This window comes from Bombina bombina, chromosome 3 (assembly GCF_027579735.1).
Source record: "Bombina bombina isolate aBomBom1 chromosome 3, aBomBom1.pri, whole genome shotgun sequence".
NCBI lineage: Eukaryota > Metazoa > Chordata > Amphibia > Anura > Bombinatoridae > Bombina > Bombina bombina.
In genome coordinates this window covers 22,133,062-22,148,330 of record NC_069501.1, presented here as the reverse complement: position 1 = coordinate 22,148,330, position 15,269 = coordinate 22,133,062, and the positions used below count along the sequence as shown (strand labels likewise).

Below are 15,269 nucleotides of genomic sequence, written 5' to 3'. Positions count from 1 at the left end.
CAGGTAAAAGAGCTGATTATTTTGAGGCAATGCCCCGCAAAAGGCCCTTTTAAGGGCTATTTGTAATTTAGTGTAGGGTAGGGCCCTTTTTATTTTGGGGGGGCTTTTTTATTTTGTTAGGGGGATTAGATTAGGTGTAATTAGTTTAAAAATCTTGTAATTTTTTTATTATTTTCTGTAATTTAGTGTTTGTTTTTTGGTACTTTAGATAATTTTATTTAATTTTATTTAATAGTAGTTAATTTAGGGATTTAATTTAATTATAGTGTAGTGTTAGGTGTAATTGTAACTTAAGTTAGGTTTTATTTTATAGGTACATTTGTATTAATTTTAGCTAGGTAGTTATTAAATAGTTAATAACTATTTAATAACTATTGTACCTAGTTAAAATAAATACAAACTTGCCTGTAAAATAAAAATAAACCCTAAGATAGATACAATGTAACTATTAGTTATATTGTAGCTAGCTTAGGATTTATTTTATAGGTAAGTATTTAGTTTTAAATATGAATAATTTATTTAATGCTAGGAATATTTATTTAGATTTATTGATTTATTATATTATATTTAAGTTAGGGGGTGTTAGGGTTAGACTTAGGGGTTAATAAATTTAATATAGTGGCGGCGGTGTAGGGGGGGGCAGATTAGGGGTTAATAAATATAATGTAGGTGGTGCCGGTGTAGGGGGGGCAGATTAGGAGTTAATAAATATAATGTAGGTGGCAGTGGGCTCCGGGAGAGACGGTTTAGGGGTTAAACACTTTATTTAGTTGCGGCGGGGTCCGTGAGCGGCGGTTTAGGGGTTAATACATTTATTAGAGTTGCGGTGGGCTCCGCGAGCAGCGGTTTAGGGCTTAAACACTTTATTTAGTTGCAACGGGGTCCATGAGCAGCGGGATAGGGGTAAAACAGTATAGTATAGTGTGGGTGTTTAGTGACAGTTTACCAATAAAGCTGAGAAAAAGCCGAAGAGCAGCGAGATCGATGACTGTTAGTTAACAACAGTCTGCTGCTCATTGCGCCGTACTTGGTGCGCTGCTTTTTGACAGCTTTTTTGGTAATTTTGGAGAGCGCATTCCGGTCCACGGCAGCAATGTTAGGCGAACTTAGACAAGCGTATTGGTGCCGTTGAATGCAGGTAAGTTGACAGCTTGATAAATAGATGCCTATGGCCCAATCAAGTGGTAATATACACAATAGGGTTTGGTCTTGGGATATAGGTTGCCTGGGAAAGGTTCTAAAGGACTGAAATTAGTGTTTGTATTCAGCCTCGGCAAGAGGTAACTTACTGTACATCTCTGTGGGTGAAGCTTTTCTGATACCGATAATATTTTCAAAGCAGCATAACCACTAACATTGCAGGTGTAATGTAAATCCCTTTACACTGCATTGTATGGTAATATAATTTACATGTGTCACCAAACCCCCTCCCCTGTTAATACAGTACTGTAGTAGAATTGTGATAACACACCTATAGGAGCTGGGGATATGATACAATGTTTTATGTATATACATTTTATTGTATAATGCAAAATATATATTTTATGTCTTGTCATCATTTCACAAAGTGTGTATTTTGCCTTTGACTTGTTTTTTTTTTTTTTTTAATTTAGAAAGAAGATTTAAAAAGACTTAAAATAAATATTATTAGTTTACATAATAAAATACATATGAATAAAATATTGTATAAACATGTGTAATATACCCACACTCACCCACACTCCTATAGGTTTAAAAGTAAGGTGTTTTTTTTTTTGTTCTTTATTAATAAGGAAGATTGCATACACAGGCCTAGATTTAGAGTTCGGCGGTAGCCGTCAAAACCAGCGTTAGAGGCTCCTAACGCTGGTTTTGGCCGCCCGCTGGTATTTGGAGTCAGTGATTAAAGGGTCTAACGCTCACTTTACAGCCGCGACTTTTCCATACCGCAGATCCCCCTACGCCATTTGCGTAGCCTATCTTTTCAATGGGATCTTTCTAACGCCGGTATTTAGAGTCGTTTCTGAAGTGAGCGTTAGAGCTCTAACAACAAAATTCCAGCCGCCTAAAATAGCAGGAGTTAAGAGCTTTCTGGCTAACGCCGGTTTATAAAGCTCTTAACTACTGTACCCTAAAGTACACTAACACCCATAAACTACCTATGTACCTCTAAAGCGAGCTCCCCCCACATCGCCGCCAATCGATTAAAATTTTTAACCCCTAATCTGCCGACCGCCACCTACGTTATACTTATGTACCCCTAATCTGCTACCCCTAACACCGCCGACCCCTATATTATATTTATTAACCCCTAATCTGCCCCCCTCAACGTCGCCGACACCTGCCTACACTTATTAACCCCTAATCTGCCGAGCGGACCTGAGCGCTACTATAATAAAGTTATTAACCCCTAACCCGCCTCACTAACCCTATCATAAATAGTATTAACCCCTAATCTGCCCTCCCTAACATCGCCGACACCTAACTTCAATTATTAACCCCTAAACTTCCGATCGGAGCTCACCGCTATTCTAATAAATGGATTAACCCCTAAAGCTAAGTCTAACCCTAACACTAACACCCCCCTAACTTAAATATAATTTACATCTAACGAAATAAATTAACTCTTATTAAATAAATTAATCCTATTTAAAGCTAAATACTTACCTGTAAAATAAATCCTAATATAGCTACAATATAAATTATAATTATATTGTAGCTATTTTAGGATTAATATTTATTTTACAGGCAACTTTGTATTTATTTTAACCAGGTACAATAGCTATTAAATAGTTAAGAACTATTTAATAGTTACCTAGTTAAAATAATAACAAATTTACCTGTAAAATAAATCCTAATATAGCTACAATATAAATTATAATTATATTGTAGCTATTTTAGGATTAATATTTATTTTACAGGCAACTTTGTATTTATTTTAACCAGGTACAATAGCTATTAAATAGTTAAGAACTATTTAATAGTTACCTAGTTAAAATAATAACAAATTTACCTGTAAAATAAATCCTAACCTAAGATATAATTAAACCTAACACTACCCTATCAATAAAATAATAAAATAAACTACCTACAATTACCTACAATTAACCTAACACTACACTATCAATAAATTAATTAAACACAATTGCTACAAATAAATACAATTAAATAAACTAGCTAAAGTACAAAAAATAAAAAAGAACTAAGTTACAGAAAATAAAAAAATATTTACAAACATAAGAAAAATATTACAACAATTTTAAACTAATTACACCTACTCTAAGCCCCCTAATAAAATAACAAAGCCCCCCAAAATAAAAATTCCCTACCCTATTCTAAATTAAAAAAGTTACAAGCTCTTTTACCTTACCAGCCCTGAACAGGGCCCTTTGCGGGGCATGCCCCAAGAAGTTCAGCTCTTTTGCCTGTAAAAAAAAACATACAATACCCCCCCCCAACATTACAACCCACCACCCACATACCCCTAATCTAACCCAAACCCCCCTTAAATAAACCTAACACTAATCCCCTGAAGATCTTCCTACCTTGTCTTCACCATCCAGGTATCACCGATCCGTCCTGGCTCCAAGATCTTCATCCAACTCAAGCGGGGGTTGGCGATCCATAATCCGGTGCTGAAGAGGTCCAGAAGAGGCTCCAAAGTCTTCCTCCTATCCGGCAAGAAGAGGACATCCGGACCGGCAAACATCTTCTCCAAGCGGCATCTTCGATCTTCTTCCATCCGGAGCGAAGCGGCTGATCTTGAAGACCTCCGGCGCGGATCCATCCTCTTCTTTCGACGTCCAACTGAAGAATGAAGGTTCCTTTAAGGGACGTCATCCAAGATGGCGTCCCTCGAATTCCGATTGGCTGATAGGATTCTATTAGCCAATCGGAATTAAGGTAGGAATTTTCTGATTGGCTGATGGAATCAGCCAATCAGAATCTAGTTCAATCCGATTGGCAGATCCAATCAGCCAATCAGATTGAGCTTGCATTCTATTGGCTGATCGGAACAGCCAATAGAATGCGAGCTCAATCTGATTGGCTGATTGGATCAGCCAATCGGATTGAACTTGATTCTGATTGGCTGATTCCATCAGCCAATCAGAAAATTCCTACCTTAATTCCGATTGGCTAATAGAATCCTATCAGCCAATCGGAATTCGAGGGACGCCATCTTGGATGACGTCCCTTAAAGGAACCTTCATTCTTCAGTTGGACGTCGAAAGAAGAGGATGGATCCGCGCCGGAGGTCTTCAAGATCAGCCGCTTCGCTCCGGATGGAAGAAGATCGAAGATGCCGCTTGGAGAAGATGTTTGCCGGTCTGGATGTCCTCTTCTTGCCGGATAGGAGGAAGACTTTGGAGCCTCTTCTGGACCTCTTCAGCACCGGATTATGGATCGCCAACCCCCGCTTGAGTTGGATGAAGATCTTGGAGCCAGGACGGATCGGTGATACCTGGATGGTGAAGACAAGGTAGGAAGATCTTCAGGGGATTAGTGTTAGGTTTATTTAAGGGGGGTTTGGGTTAGATTAGGGGTATGTGGGTGGTGGGTTGTAATGTTGGGGGGGGGGTATTGTATGTTTTTTTTTACAGGCAAAAGAGCTGAACTTCTTGGGGCATGCCCCGCAAAGGGCCCTGTTCAGGGCTGGTAAGGTAAAAGAGCTTGTAACTTTTTTAATTTAGAATAGGGTAGGGAATTTTTTATTTTGGGGGGCTTTGTTATTTTATTAGGGGGCTTAGAGTAGGTGTAATTAGTTTAAAATTGTTGTAATATTTTTCTTATGTTTGTAAATATTTTTTTATTTTCTGTAACTTAGTTCTTTTTTATTTTTTGTACTTTAGCTAGTTTATTTAATTGTATTTATTTGTAGCAATTGTGTTTAATTAATTTATTGATAGTGTAGTGTTAGGTTAATTGTAGGTAATTGTAGGTAGTTTATTTAATTATTTTATTGATAGGGTAGTGTTAGGTTTATTTGTAACTTAGGTTAGGATTTATTTTACAGGTAAATTTGTTATTATTTTAACTAGGTAGCTATTAAATAGTTCTTAACTATTTAATAGCTATTGTACCTGGTTAAAATAAATACAAAGTTGCCTGTAAAATAAATATTAATCCTAAAATAGCTATAATATAATTATAATTTATATTGTAGCTATATTAGGATTTATTTTACAGGTAAGTATTTAGCTTTAAATAGGAATAATTTATTTAATAAGAGTTAATTTATTTCGTTAGATGTAAATTATATTTAACTTAGGGGGGTGTTAGTGTTAGGGTTAGACTTAGCTTTAGGGGTTAATACATTTATTAGAATAGCGGTGAGCTCCGATCGGAAGATTAGGGGTTAATAATTGAAGGTAGGTGTCGGCGATGTTAGGGAGGGCAGATTAGGGGTTAATACTATTTATGATAGGGTTAGTGAGGCGGATTAGGGGTTAATAACTTTATTATAGTAGCGCTCAGGTCCGCTCGGCAGATTAGGGGTTAATAAGTGTAGGTAGGTGTCGGCGACGTTGTGGGGGGCAGATTAGGGGTTAATAAATATAACATAGGGGTCGGCGATGTTAGGGGTAGCAGATTAGGGGTACATAGGGATAACGTAGGTTGCGGCGGTTTACGGAGCGGCAGATTAGGGGTTAAAAGTGTAATGCAGGGGTCAGCGATAGCGGGGGCGGCAGATTAGGGGTTAATAAGTGTAAGGTTAGGGGTGTTTAGACTCGGGGTACATGTTAGAGTGTTAGGTGCAGACGTAGGAAGTGTTTCCCCATAGGAAACAATGGGGCTGCGTTAGGAGCTGAACGCTGCTTTTTTGCAGGTGTTAGGTTTTTTTTCAGCTCAAACAGCCCCATTGTTTCCTATGGGAGAATCGTGCACGAGCACGTTTTTGAGGCCGGCCGCGTCCGTAAGCAACTCTGGTATCGAGAGTTGCATTTGCGGTAAAAATGCTCTACGCTCCTTTTTTGGAGCCTAACGCAGCATTTGTTTTAACTCTCGATACCAGAGTTAATTTTATGGTGCGGCCAGAAAAAAGCCCGCGGAGCGTTAACAGCCCTTTTACCGCCAAACTCCAAATCTAGGCCATAGAGAATATATAAGTGTTCTGTGGGAGCAAACTGTATTTTAATGACGAGTTTCTAATATTCAAAGCGTCGCCCTCCATGTTAGAAGCACCTTATTAGCATATCAGTCTCTCCAGCGTTTCAGTGGCGAGAATTTCCAGTGTGAGAAATCTATAGCATGTACAGTGTAAGTCTACATATGTATTATTTGTTACTACACAGACACAAGTATTGGTTTTACCGAACGCACAGTCTTTAAATACAGACACCCCCCCCCCCTCACCGAGATCTCAGATAACTGGTGATGTTGTCAGACTTTTGCTGAGACTGCAATCCCTATTATTTCCTATGAGAAACTCATCGTCACTCGTCGGAACAGAGAGGTACGCCCACTTTCTATGAATATAATGCCAGACCCACAGATTGCAAGATTGGCAATGCCAACAAGGCAATTTCTCGTGGGTCTGACAATGTATTGATCATCAGGGCCTGTGAGTTATCGTATGGAGGAATTATGCACTTTTTTTTTACTTTCTCGATCACGGGTGTCAGCATTTTACTTCAAGTGTTAAAACAATGTATCCAATAAACAGCACCAGTTTCAGAAACACACATTTAAAGGGATATTCAACTCAGATTAGTGGCTGTACATATACTGTATACCTCATGTCCTTGGCTGCTCCTGTCACAAAGGATACCAAGAAAATGAAGCTAAATTGCAATGTTGTCTAGAAATGTATTCTGTATCTGAATTATAAAAGAAAAGGTTTGGGTTTCAAGTCCCTTTGATCATGCAAAGAAAAATAATATGATTTGGGTTTTGCAAATATATTCTATGCGCTTTTTAAAGGTAACTTACTACTGAATATTTAGACTTTTTTCCACTGCCCTGGAAAAGCAGAAGTTCCCCCCAGCTGTATTAAAGGTCCCAACCCCACAACATGCTACTCAATGACTGCAAGACCAGGGCAGGAGAACTTATATTGGTTCCTATTTGGCCTCAGCAAAGGAGATAAATGGCCAGATTACTAGTGGAGATCTAACAGTTACACACAAGCGATAAGGGGTTTATCGCGGTTGTTTGTGCGCGTCAGGTTTTTCACTCGTATTATAATTTGAAAATAAATGCGATCGCTTGAGAGCAATTGAAGATAACTCACAACCTCAGAGCTCTAGTTAACTGTTTCCAGAAACAAAAAAGTGTCACAAAACACATCAAAAATATGTTACACAGTATAGTTAAACTCATAAAAGCACTGTCTAATAAAAATGATTTTAAAAAATTGCACTTAAAAGCTGTAAAGGCTCAAAGATACGAGGTCTCAGGTGAGGTCTCATGGCTTTAACATAGAGACAGGGCCGGCTCAATCATGGAACAAAGTGGGTCCAACGGCCCCAGGTGGCACTTGACAAGGGGTGGCATTTCAGTGCCTGAGTTAGTTATCATGAGAACCAGGCAGACCGCTCCAGTCCTGACTTCAATCATTGTAAGGGGTGGATTTATCAAAGACTTTCACCAGCCTTTGAGCCCCTATGGCTGCAGGTTGTCACACGAGAACCTGCACGCCATATTTAACATGCAGCGGTCACCAGAACGCTGCTTTGCTAACCTCTTTGCCACCTCTTGTTTGGCAAAATGTAATCTCCCCGGTCTTTTCCGACCAAGGAGATTGACAGCTCCTGCTCGCGCGTGATTGGCTGTGCGCGGGCAGGGGGCGGGATTGCATGCGAGCACAAAATAGCGCTAGTGTGCAATGCTGAAATCCTCCAAGAGAATTCAGACTGCCACAGGCGAGCTGCAGTGGACAGGGGCACGTATATGCGATCATGCGTATCCTGATTCAGATACAGCAGAAATTAAAATCACCTCTTTACTGTCATGCTATTTTCAGTGTATTTCTTCCTTCTCTTGAATTTCTTTTTCAGTAAGAAATGTCATCTTATATGCCAGCCCATTTTATAACACCTGTGTAGGGGTGGTTTTTAAAACTAGATTGCAATCAGGAGGGGTTACACATGTACAAAGAGAAAACTGGCCCAGCTCTCCAATCAATCGATTGATTGCAAATAAATACATATGATACCCTGATTACATGTTATATTCACAATTATTCCTGCTCAGAATAATAATACATTTACACTATATAAATATAGTGGTATAAATAAACACAGAGATATAAAAGACAACAAAAAAAGGAATTTAGGGACGTGTAAATATGTTTGCAAAAAATTTCTGACATAACACACACATGCACACACAAACAAAATTCATGGATATGATTGCTAGTATTAAATGGGTCACCGTTTAGTGTGGTTATTTAATCTTAACTGGAGCTTTTTGTAAGTATTTTAGATTTGTATAGGTTGAACTCGATGGTCTTTTTTCAACCTTTTCTTCTATGTTATCTACTATGTGTGTGTATATATAAATATAAATATATATATATATATATATATATATATATATATATATATATATATATATACACACACACACAAGTATGTGCAAAAATATATGTACAAATTCTAGCATTAATAATCATTTATAAAAAAAATATGAGATAAAAGCATACCATGACTTCTAGACATACAAATACACATTAATTTATGTGAAAGTATCATAACAGATTTTTTTTTTGTATAACAAATAAATAGAAAAATAACTTTCTATGATATGTTGTTTGTTCAGGTATCTCATTTCTTGGACATTAACAGATGAAAACTAAAAGATTAGCTTTGAAGAAATGTGCTTGTTCATGGACAGTAATGAAATGGTATAAATAAAGTTGGGAAAAACCCGAATAACCATGACATCGATGACTGTTAGTTAACAACAATCCGATGCTCATCGCGCTGTACTTGATGTGCATTTTTGATGGTTTTGTTTATAAATAAGGGGATTGTATGTGGATCCGCGTCAGCGATGTCTGGCGAGCGTATTGATGCCGGCGAATGCACTGAGATTGACGCTTTGATAAATATCCCCCTTTGTGTATGTCTAACATGGGGCTGTGGGCAAAGTCGTGTTATATCACCTGTTTATACTATGTAGTGCAGTCACATTGCCTCTTACAATAGGTTATTATCTGCATTTTGTCCATATTTCTGTGCATATCTGTCTGTTTATTAAAATGTATGTGTATATCAGTGTATATCTGAGTGTTTATGAGTATGTGTGTGTGTATCAGTGTATATATATGTGTGTATGAGTGTGTGTATGAGTATGTGTGTGTGTGTGTGTATTTCAGTGTATATCTGTGTGTGTATAAGTGTGTGTGATATGAGTATGTGTGTGTGTATCAGTGTATATCTGTGTGTGTATGAGTGTGTGTGTGTGTATGAGTATGTGTGTGTATCAGTGTGTGTATCAGTGTATATCTATGTGTGTATGAGTGTGTGTATGAGTATGTGTGTGTGTATTTCAGTGTATATCTGTGTGTGTATAAGTGAGTGTGATATGAGTATGTGTGTGTGTATATCTGTGTGTGTATGAGTGTGTGTGTGTGTGTGTATGAGTATGTGTGTGTATCAGTGTGTGCATCAGTGTGTATCTATGTGTGTATGAGTGTGTGTATGAGTATGTGTGTGTGTGTGTATTTCAGTGTATATCTGTGTGTGTATAAGTGTGTGTGATATGAGTATGTGTGTGTGTATCAGTGTATATCTGTGTGTATGAATGTGTGTGTGTGTGTATGAGTATGTGTGTGTATCAGTGTATATCTGTCTGTGTATGATTGTGTGTGTGTGTGTGTATGAGTATGTGTGTGTATCAGTGTATATCTGTGTTTGTATGATTGAATGTGTGTGTGTGTGTGTGAGTATGTGTGTGTATCAGTGTATATCTGTCTGTTAATGATTTTGTGTGTGTGTGTGTATATGAGTATGTGTGTATCTGTGTATATCTGTGTGTGTATGAGTATGTGTGTGTGTGTATCTGTCAGTGTATATCTTTGTGTGTGTTTGAGTGTGTGTATGAGTATGTGTGTGTATCTGTCAGTGTATATATTTGTGTGTGTATGAGTGTGTGTGTATGAGTATGTGTGTGTATGAGTGTGTGTGTATGAGTATGTGTGTATCTGTCAGTATTTAGCTTTGTGTGTGTATGAGTGTGTGTGTATGAGTATGTGTGTATCTGTCAGTGTATATCTTTGTGTGTGTATGGGTGTGTATGTATGAGTGTGTGTGTATGAGTGTGTGTGTATGAGTATATGTGTGTTTGAGTGTGTGTATGAGTGTGTGTATCTGTCAGTGTATATCTTTGTGTGTGTATGAGTGTGTGTGTATGAGTATGTGTGTATGAGTATGTGTGTATCTGTGTATATCTGTGTGTGTATGAGTATGTGTGTATGAGTATGTGTGTGTGTGTATCTGTCAGTGTATATCTTTGTGTGTGTATGAGTGTGTGTGTATGAGTATGTGTGTATGAGTATGTGTGTGTATCAGTGTATATCTGTCTGTGTATGATTGTGTGTGTGTGTGTGTGTATCTGTGTGTGTATGAGTATGTGTGTGTGTATATGTCAGTGTATATCTGTGTGTGTATAAGTATGTGTGTATGAGTATGTGTGTATCTGTGTATATCTGTGTGTGTATGAGTATGTGTGTATGAGTATGTGTGTGTGTGTATCTGTCAGTGTATATCTTTGTGTGTGTATGAGTGTGTGTGTATGAGTATGTGTGTATGAGTATGTGTGTATGTGTGTATGAGTATGTGTGTATCTGTGTATATCTGTGTGTGTATGAGTATGTGTGTATGAGTATGTGTGTGTGTGTATCTGTCAGTGTATATCTTTGTGTGTGTATGAGTGTGTATATGAGTGTGTGTGTGTATGAGTATGTGTGTGTGTGTATCTGTCAGTGTATATCTTTATGTGTGTTTGAGTGTGTGTATGAGTGTGTGTGTATGTATATATGTATGAATGTTTTTTATAAATATGGGACTAGTGGAAAGTGGAAATTTCCACCATGTCTATAACTTGAAAAAACAAATTGAGTGCCTACTACACCCTAGTCCTAGTCAGCTGGATCAATTGGATGGCATAAAGTGTGCAGTAGCCATGTCTTTTGATTGGGATTTGTTGTGTAGGCACGGCGCATACAACAAGCATGTGTAGGGGGGCCATGGTTTTTGTTTGGAGTCTTTGGGCTAATAAGAAATGCAATTTTAGACTGCCCTTTCTTCTGATTTCATATACATTTTGCTTTCGTTGTGTTATTTTGTTTTTTTGTTTGTTTTTTTAATATTGAATATTTTTTTTGTAAGGGGCATATCTGTACCACTGGGTTACACATGTCCCCTGAGCCAATGGTTGCCAGCACCCCCCCCCCCCCATCACTGTTCCCAGCAGCATAACAGTTTCATGCACAAAGTTATAGGGGCATATTTATCAAGCTCCGTACGAAGCTTGATGCTCCTTCAGGCTCACCAGAAACACAAGTTATGAAGCAGCGGTCTAAAAACCGCTGTTCCATAACCTGTCCGCCTGCTCTGAGGAGGCGGACAGACATCGCCAGAAATCAACACGATCCAATACCCCCTGCTAGCGCCTGATTGGCCGCGAATCTGCATGAGGAGGTATTGCACTAGCAGTTAACAAGAACTGCAGGTGCAATGATAAATGCAGACAGCGTATGCTGTCAGCATTTATCGATGTGCGGCGGACATGATCTGCAATATCGGATCATGTCCACTCGCACAATAGTAAATCGGCCCCATAGAATCAGTCAGGGGGGGGGCATTCAAGGTGGAGCAGGGATATAACTCTAACTTCCTTCCCACTTATTGCACAATTGTGCATAAGCATTGGTTGCATGCAGACTTAGTAAGGCCAAACTAATGCGTTGATATATTAGTCAGTAATTTTACTATTGGGGGCATCATTTCATTCTTGGACCCAGGCAGCACAATGTCTTGAGCCAGCCCTGCATAGAGATGTCTAAAGATGTATATGTATTTGTATATATGTCTAAATTTGTGTACATATGTATTTATATGTGTGTATATGTGTTTTTATGTGTGTATATGTATTTATATGTGTGTATATGTATTTATATGTGTATATATGCATTTATATGTGTGTATATATGTATTTATATGTGTCTATATATGTATTTATATATGTATATATGTATTTATATGTTTGTATACATGTATTTATATGTGTGTATATGTATTTATATGTGTGTAAATGTATTATGTGTGTATATGTATTTATATGTGTGTATATGTGTTTATATGCGTGTATATGTATTTATATGTGTATATGTATTTATATGTGTATATATGTATTTATATGTGTGTACAGGTAGCCCTCAGTTTACGCCGGGGTTAGGTTCCAGAAGGAATGGTTGTAAATCGAAACCGTTGTAAATTGAAACCCAGTTTATAATGTAAGTCAATGGGAAGTGAGGGAGATAGGTTCCAGGCCCCTCTCAAAATTGTCATAAGTAACATCTAATACATTATTTTAAAAGCTTTGGAATGAAGACTTTAAATGATATACAGCATTATAAACTTAATAAAATAATCACACAACATAGAATATATCATTAAACTAAGCTAAATGAACAAAAACATTTGCTAAACAGCATTATAAACCTAATAAAATAATCACACAACACAGACTTCACTTGCATTTTTCTTTCTATGCATTCCAATCTGGACTGAGTTATAGACAGGAAGATCTTGTCCCTTTAAAATCTGCTTGATAGCTCAGGTCTGGTTAAACTGATTAATTTCAGCTTGCTTGGCTTTGCTGCAACACAAGCGGACAGCTCCACCTACTAGCTATTTTAATAAATGCACTGCTTCTCAATGCTTTTCAATAGCAGTCACATGACTGGAAAAAAAGGTTGTTATTCTGAAACGGTGTAAATTGAACCGTTGTAAAACGAGGGCCACCTGTATATGTGTTTATATCTGTGTATATGTATTTATATGTGTGTATATGTATTTATATGTGTGTATATGTGTTTTTATGTGTATATATGTGTTTTTATATGTGTCTATATATGTATTTATATGTGTATATATGTATTTATATGTGTGTATATGTATTTATATGTGTGTATATGTATTTATATGTGTATATATGTATTTATATGTGTATATGTATTTATATGTGTGTATATATGTATTTATATGTGTGTATATGTATTTATATGTGTGTATATGTGTTTTTATGTGTATATTTGTATTTACAGACATATAAACACATAAATACATATGTACACATATATTGTCATATATAGAAGTACATTCCCTTTGTGGTTAAGTAGATGAAAACATGTAAAAACATATTATGCAATCATTATATTTTATCAAGTTTTTAACTATGTATTTACTGTAAATATTTCACATTCCAATGTTATTCACATAAGGGAATAAGTATTTAAATATATGTTCCCATATATACCTATTTATATATCATACCTATATATAATGATATGGTAAACATATATATTTGTGCAAAAAAAATCAGATATATGTATAAATATGTATTTATGAATAAATATAACATATTCTGCTATGTGAAGAACATTGGAACATTGGAATGTGAGAGATTCATGTTTTTATGTCATGTTAATGCATTTAGACACCAATAAGCAAGCGTAACCCAGGTTCTGAACCAAAAGTGGGCCAGCTCCTAAGCTTTACATTCCTGCTTTTTAAATAAAGATTGCAAAAAGAAAGAAGAAAAATGGATAATCGGAGTAAATTAGAAAGTTGCTTAAAATTGCTGCTCTATCTGAATCATGAAATAAATAAATTGGGTTTAGTGTCCCTTTAATATAACCGTGCTGGGGAATGGGCAATAAAGGGATTATCTATCTTTTTAAACAATAACAATTATTGAGTAGACTGTCCCTTTAACACATATATGGGTTGATCACAAGAGTTAACAGTCGCTAATAAGACACATTGTCTTTGTTTATAGGCAGCACTTTGTTTTATCACATTTTAGTGAATAGGGCCCTATACGTAATATGTGCCAGTCCCGTTTTTTTATCACATTTTAGTGAATAGGGCCCTATACGTAACACGTGCCAGTCCTGTTTTTTTATCACATTTTAGATCTCGATACTTAACAACACGTTTACTCGGACAATTTGCACTTTTCAAACACAACAAACTTTTTAACATATTGTCAACCTCCCTCATTTATTTCCCATATAACATTATTTTTGTGTATAGACAGACACAGATGCCACCTGCTCCAACAGTTAAATTAATATAATAATAACATTCACTTATACACTAATAAAATCAGTGAAACAATAAACCCATTGTAGCGATAATGCCCCTGATCCAATCACTTGAGACATACACACGTATCTATATAGTTCTGGAGCACAAGGGATAATCTATTAGCATCACTGTGCAATATAAAAAGGGATCAATACACAGACCCCTCACCTGTGACGTAATCACCAAACCCCTATAATTACTATTTTATTTGTCGCTAGTTCTGTGCATTTGTCTCTCGATGCAGATAACTATGTTGTGTTGTTTTTGGTAATGATTTGGAGTTTTGGAAGCATTTTGACATTATGATAACAGAAAAAACACACTAACAATACCGGCCGCAGTTCAAAAATGGTTATTTGCCCAAAAACAAGTGGTCAATGGTGACCCACCCTTGTTTTGTACACAGATCAATTGCAATGGCTTCCATAATCACTCATACATACCATGTGTATATAACATTGTCTTTAAGGTCCCTTTAAAGGTTTTAATGGGTCTAAAAGAGGACATTTAAAATGTATCTTTATATGGGCACTCTTTTGTTCTTATGTGTCCAGCTGTTAAATTTAGTATAACAAAGATATTTAACTTAATTTGTTAATACAAAATATTGTAACTGCTGATATAATATGTATATGATAAAGTTATATTGTCCCCTTAAACACAAACTAGTACAGTATATGGACCCTCCTTACCTTTAAGTAGAAGAAGCCAGAGTCCCACAAATACTGTCGTGTGCATGGTCCCCTGAGACTGCATCCTCTTGTGAGAACAGTGACTGTGTGACCTGCTTAGCACAGAGCAGGGATGAGAGTCACACGGCTGGGGATGTCACTAAACCACACGGTATAGCTGCTGGTGGAACAGAGAAACTGAAAGTCCAAAACCAACTGCAGAGAGAAGTTATGTGCTGGAAAATGTATTCTTTATAAAGGTCTCACTAATATAAATTAGCCAAAAAATAACAAATATTTT

At 36.8% G+C, this 15,269-nt stretch overlaps 1 protein-coding gene across 1 annotated transcript in view; it reads right to left on the bottom strand.

Moving 5' to 3' along the window:
- Positions 1-15,063, bottom strand: part of CD2 (CD2 molecule) — a 355,405-nt gene extending 340,342 nt beyond the window's left edge. The window contains exon 1 of the mRNA XM_053705123.1: positions 14,990-15,063. Coding sequence (XP_053561098.1) covers positions 14,990-15,053 — 64 coding nt within the window. The 5' untranslated portion in view covers positions 15,054-15,063. The remainder of the gene's footprint in view (positions 1-14,989) is intronic.
- Between the last annotated feature and the right edge of the window lie 206 nt (positions 15,064-15,269).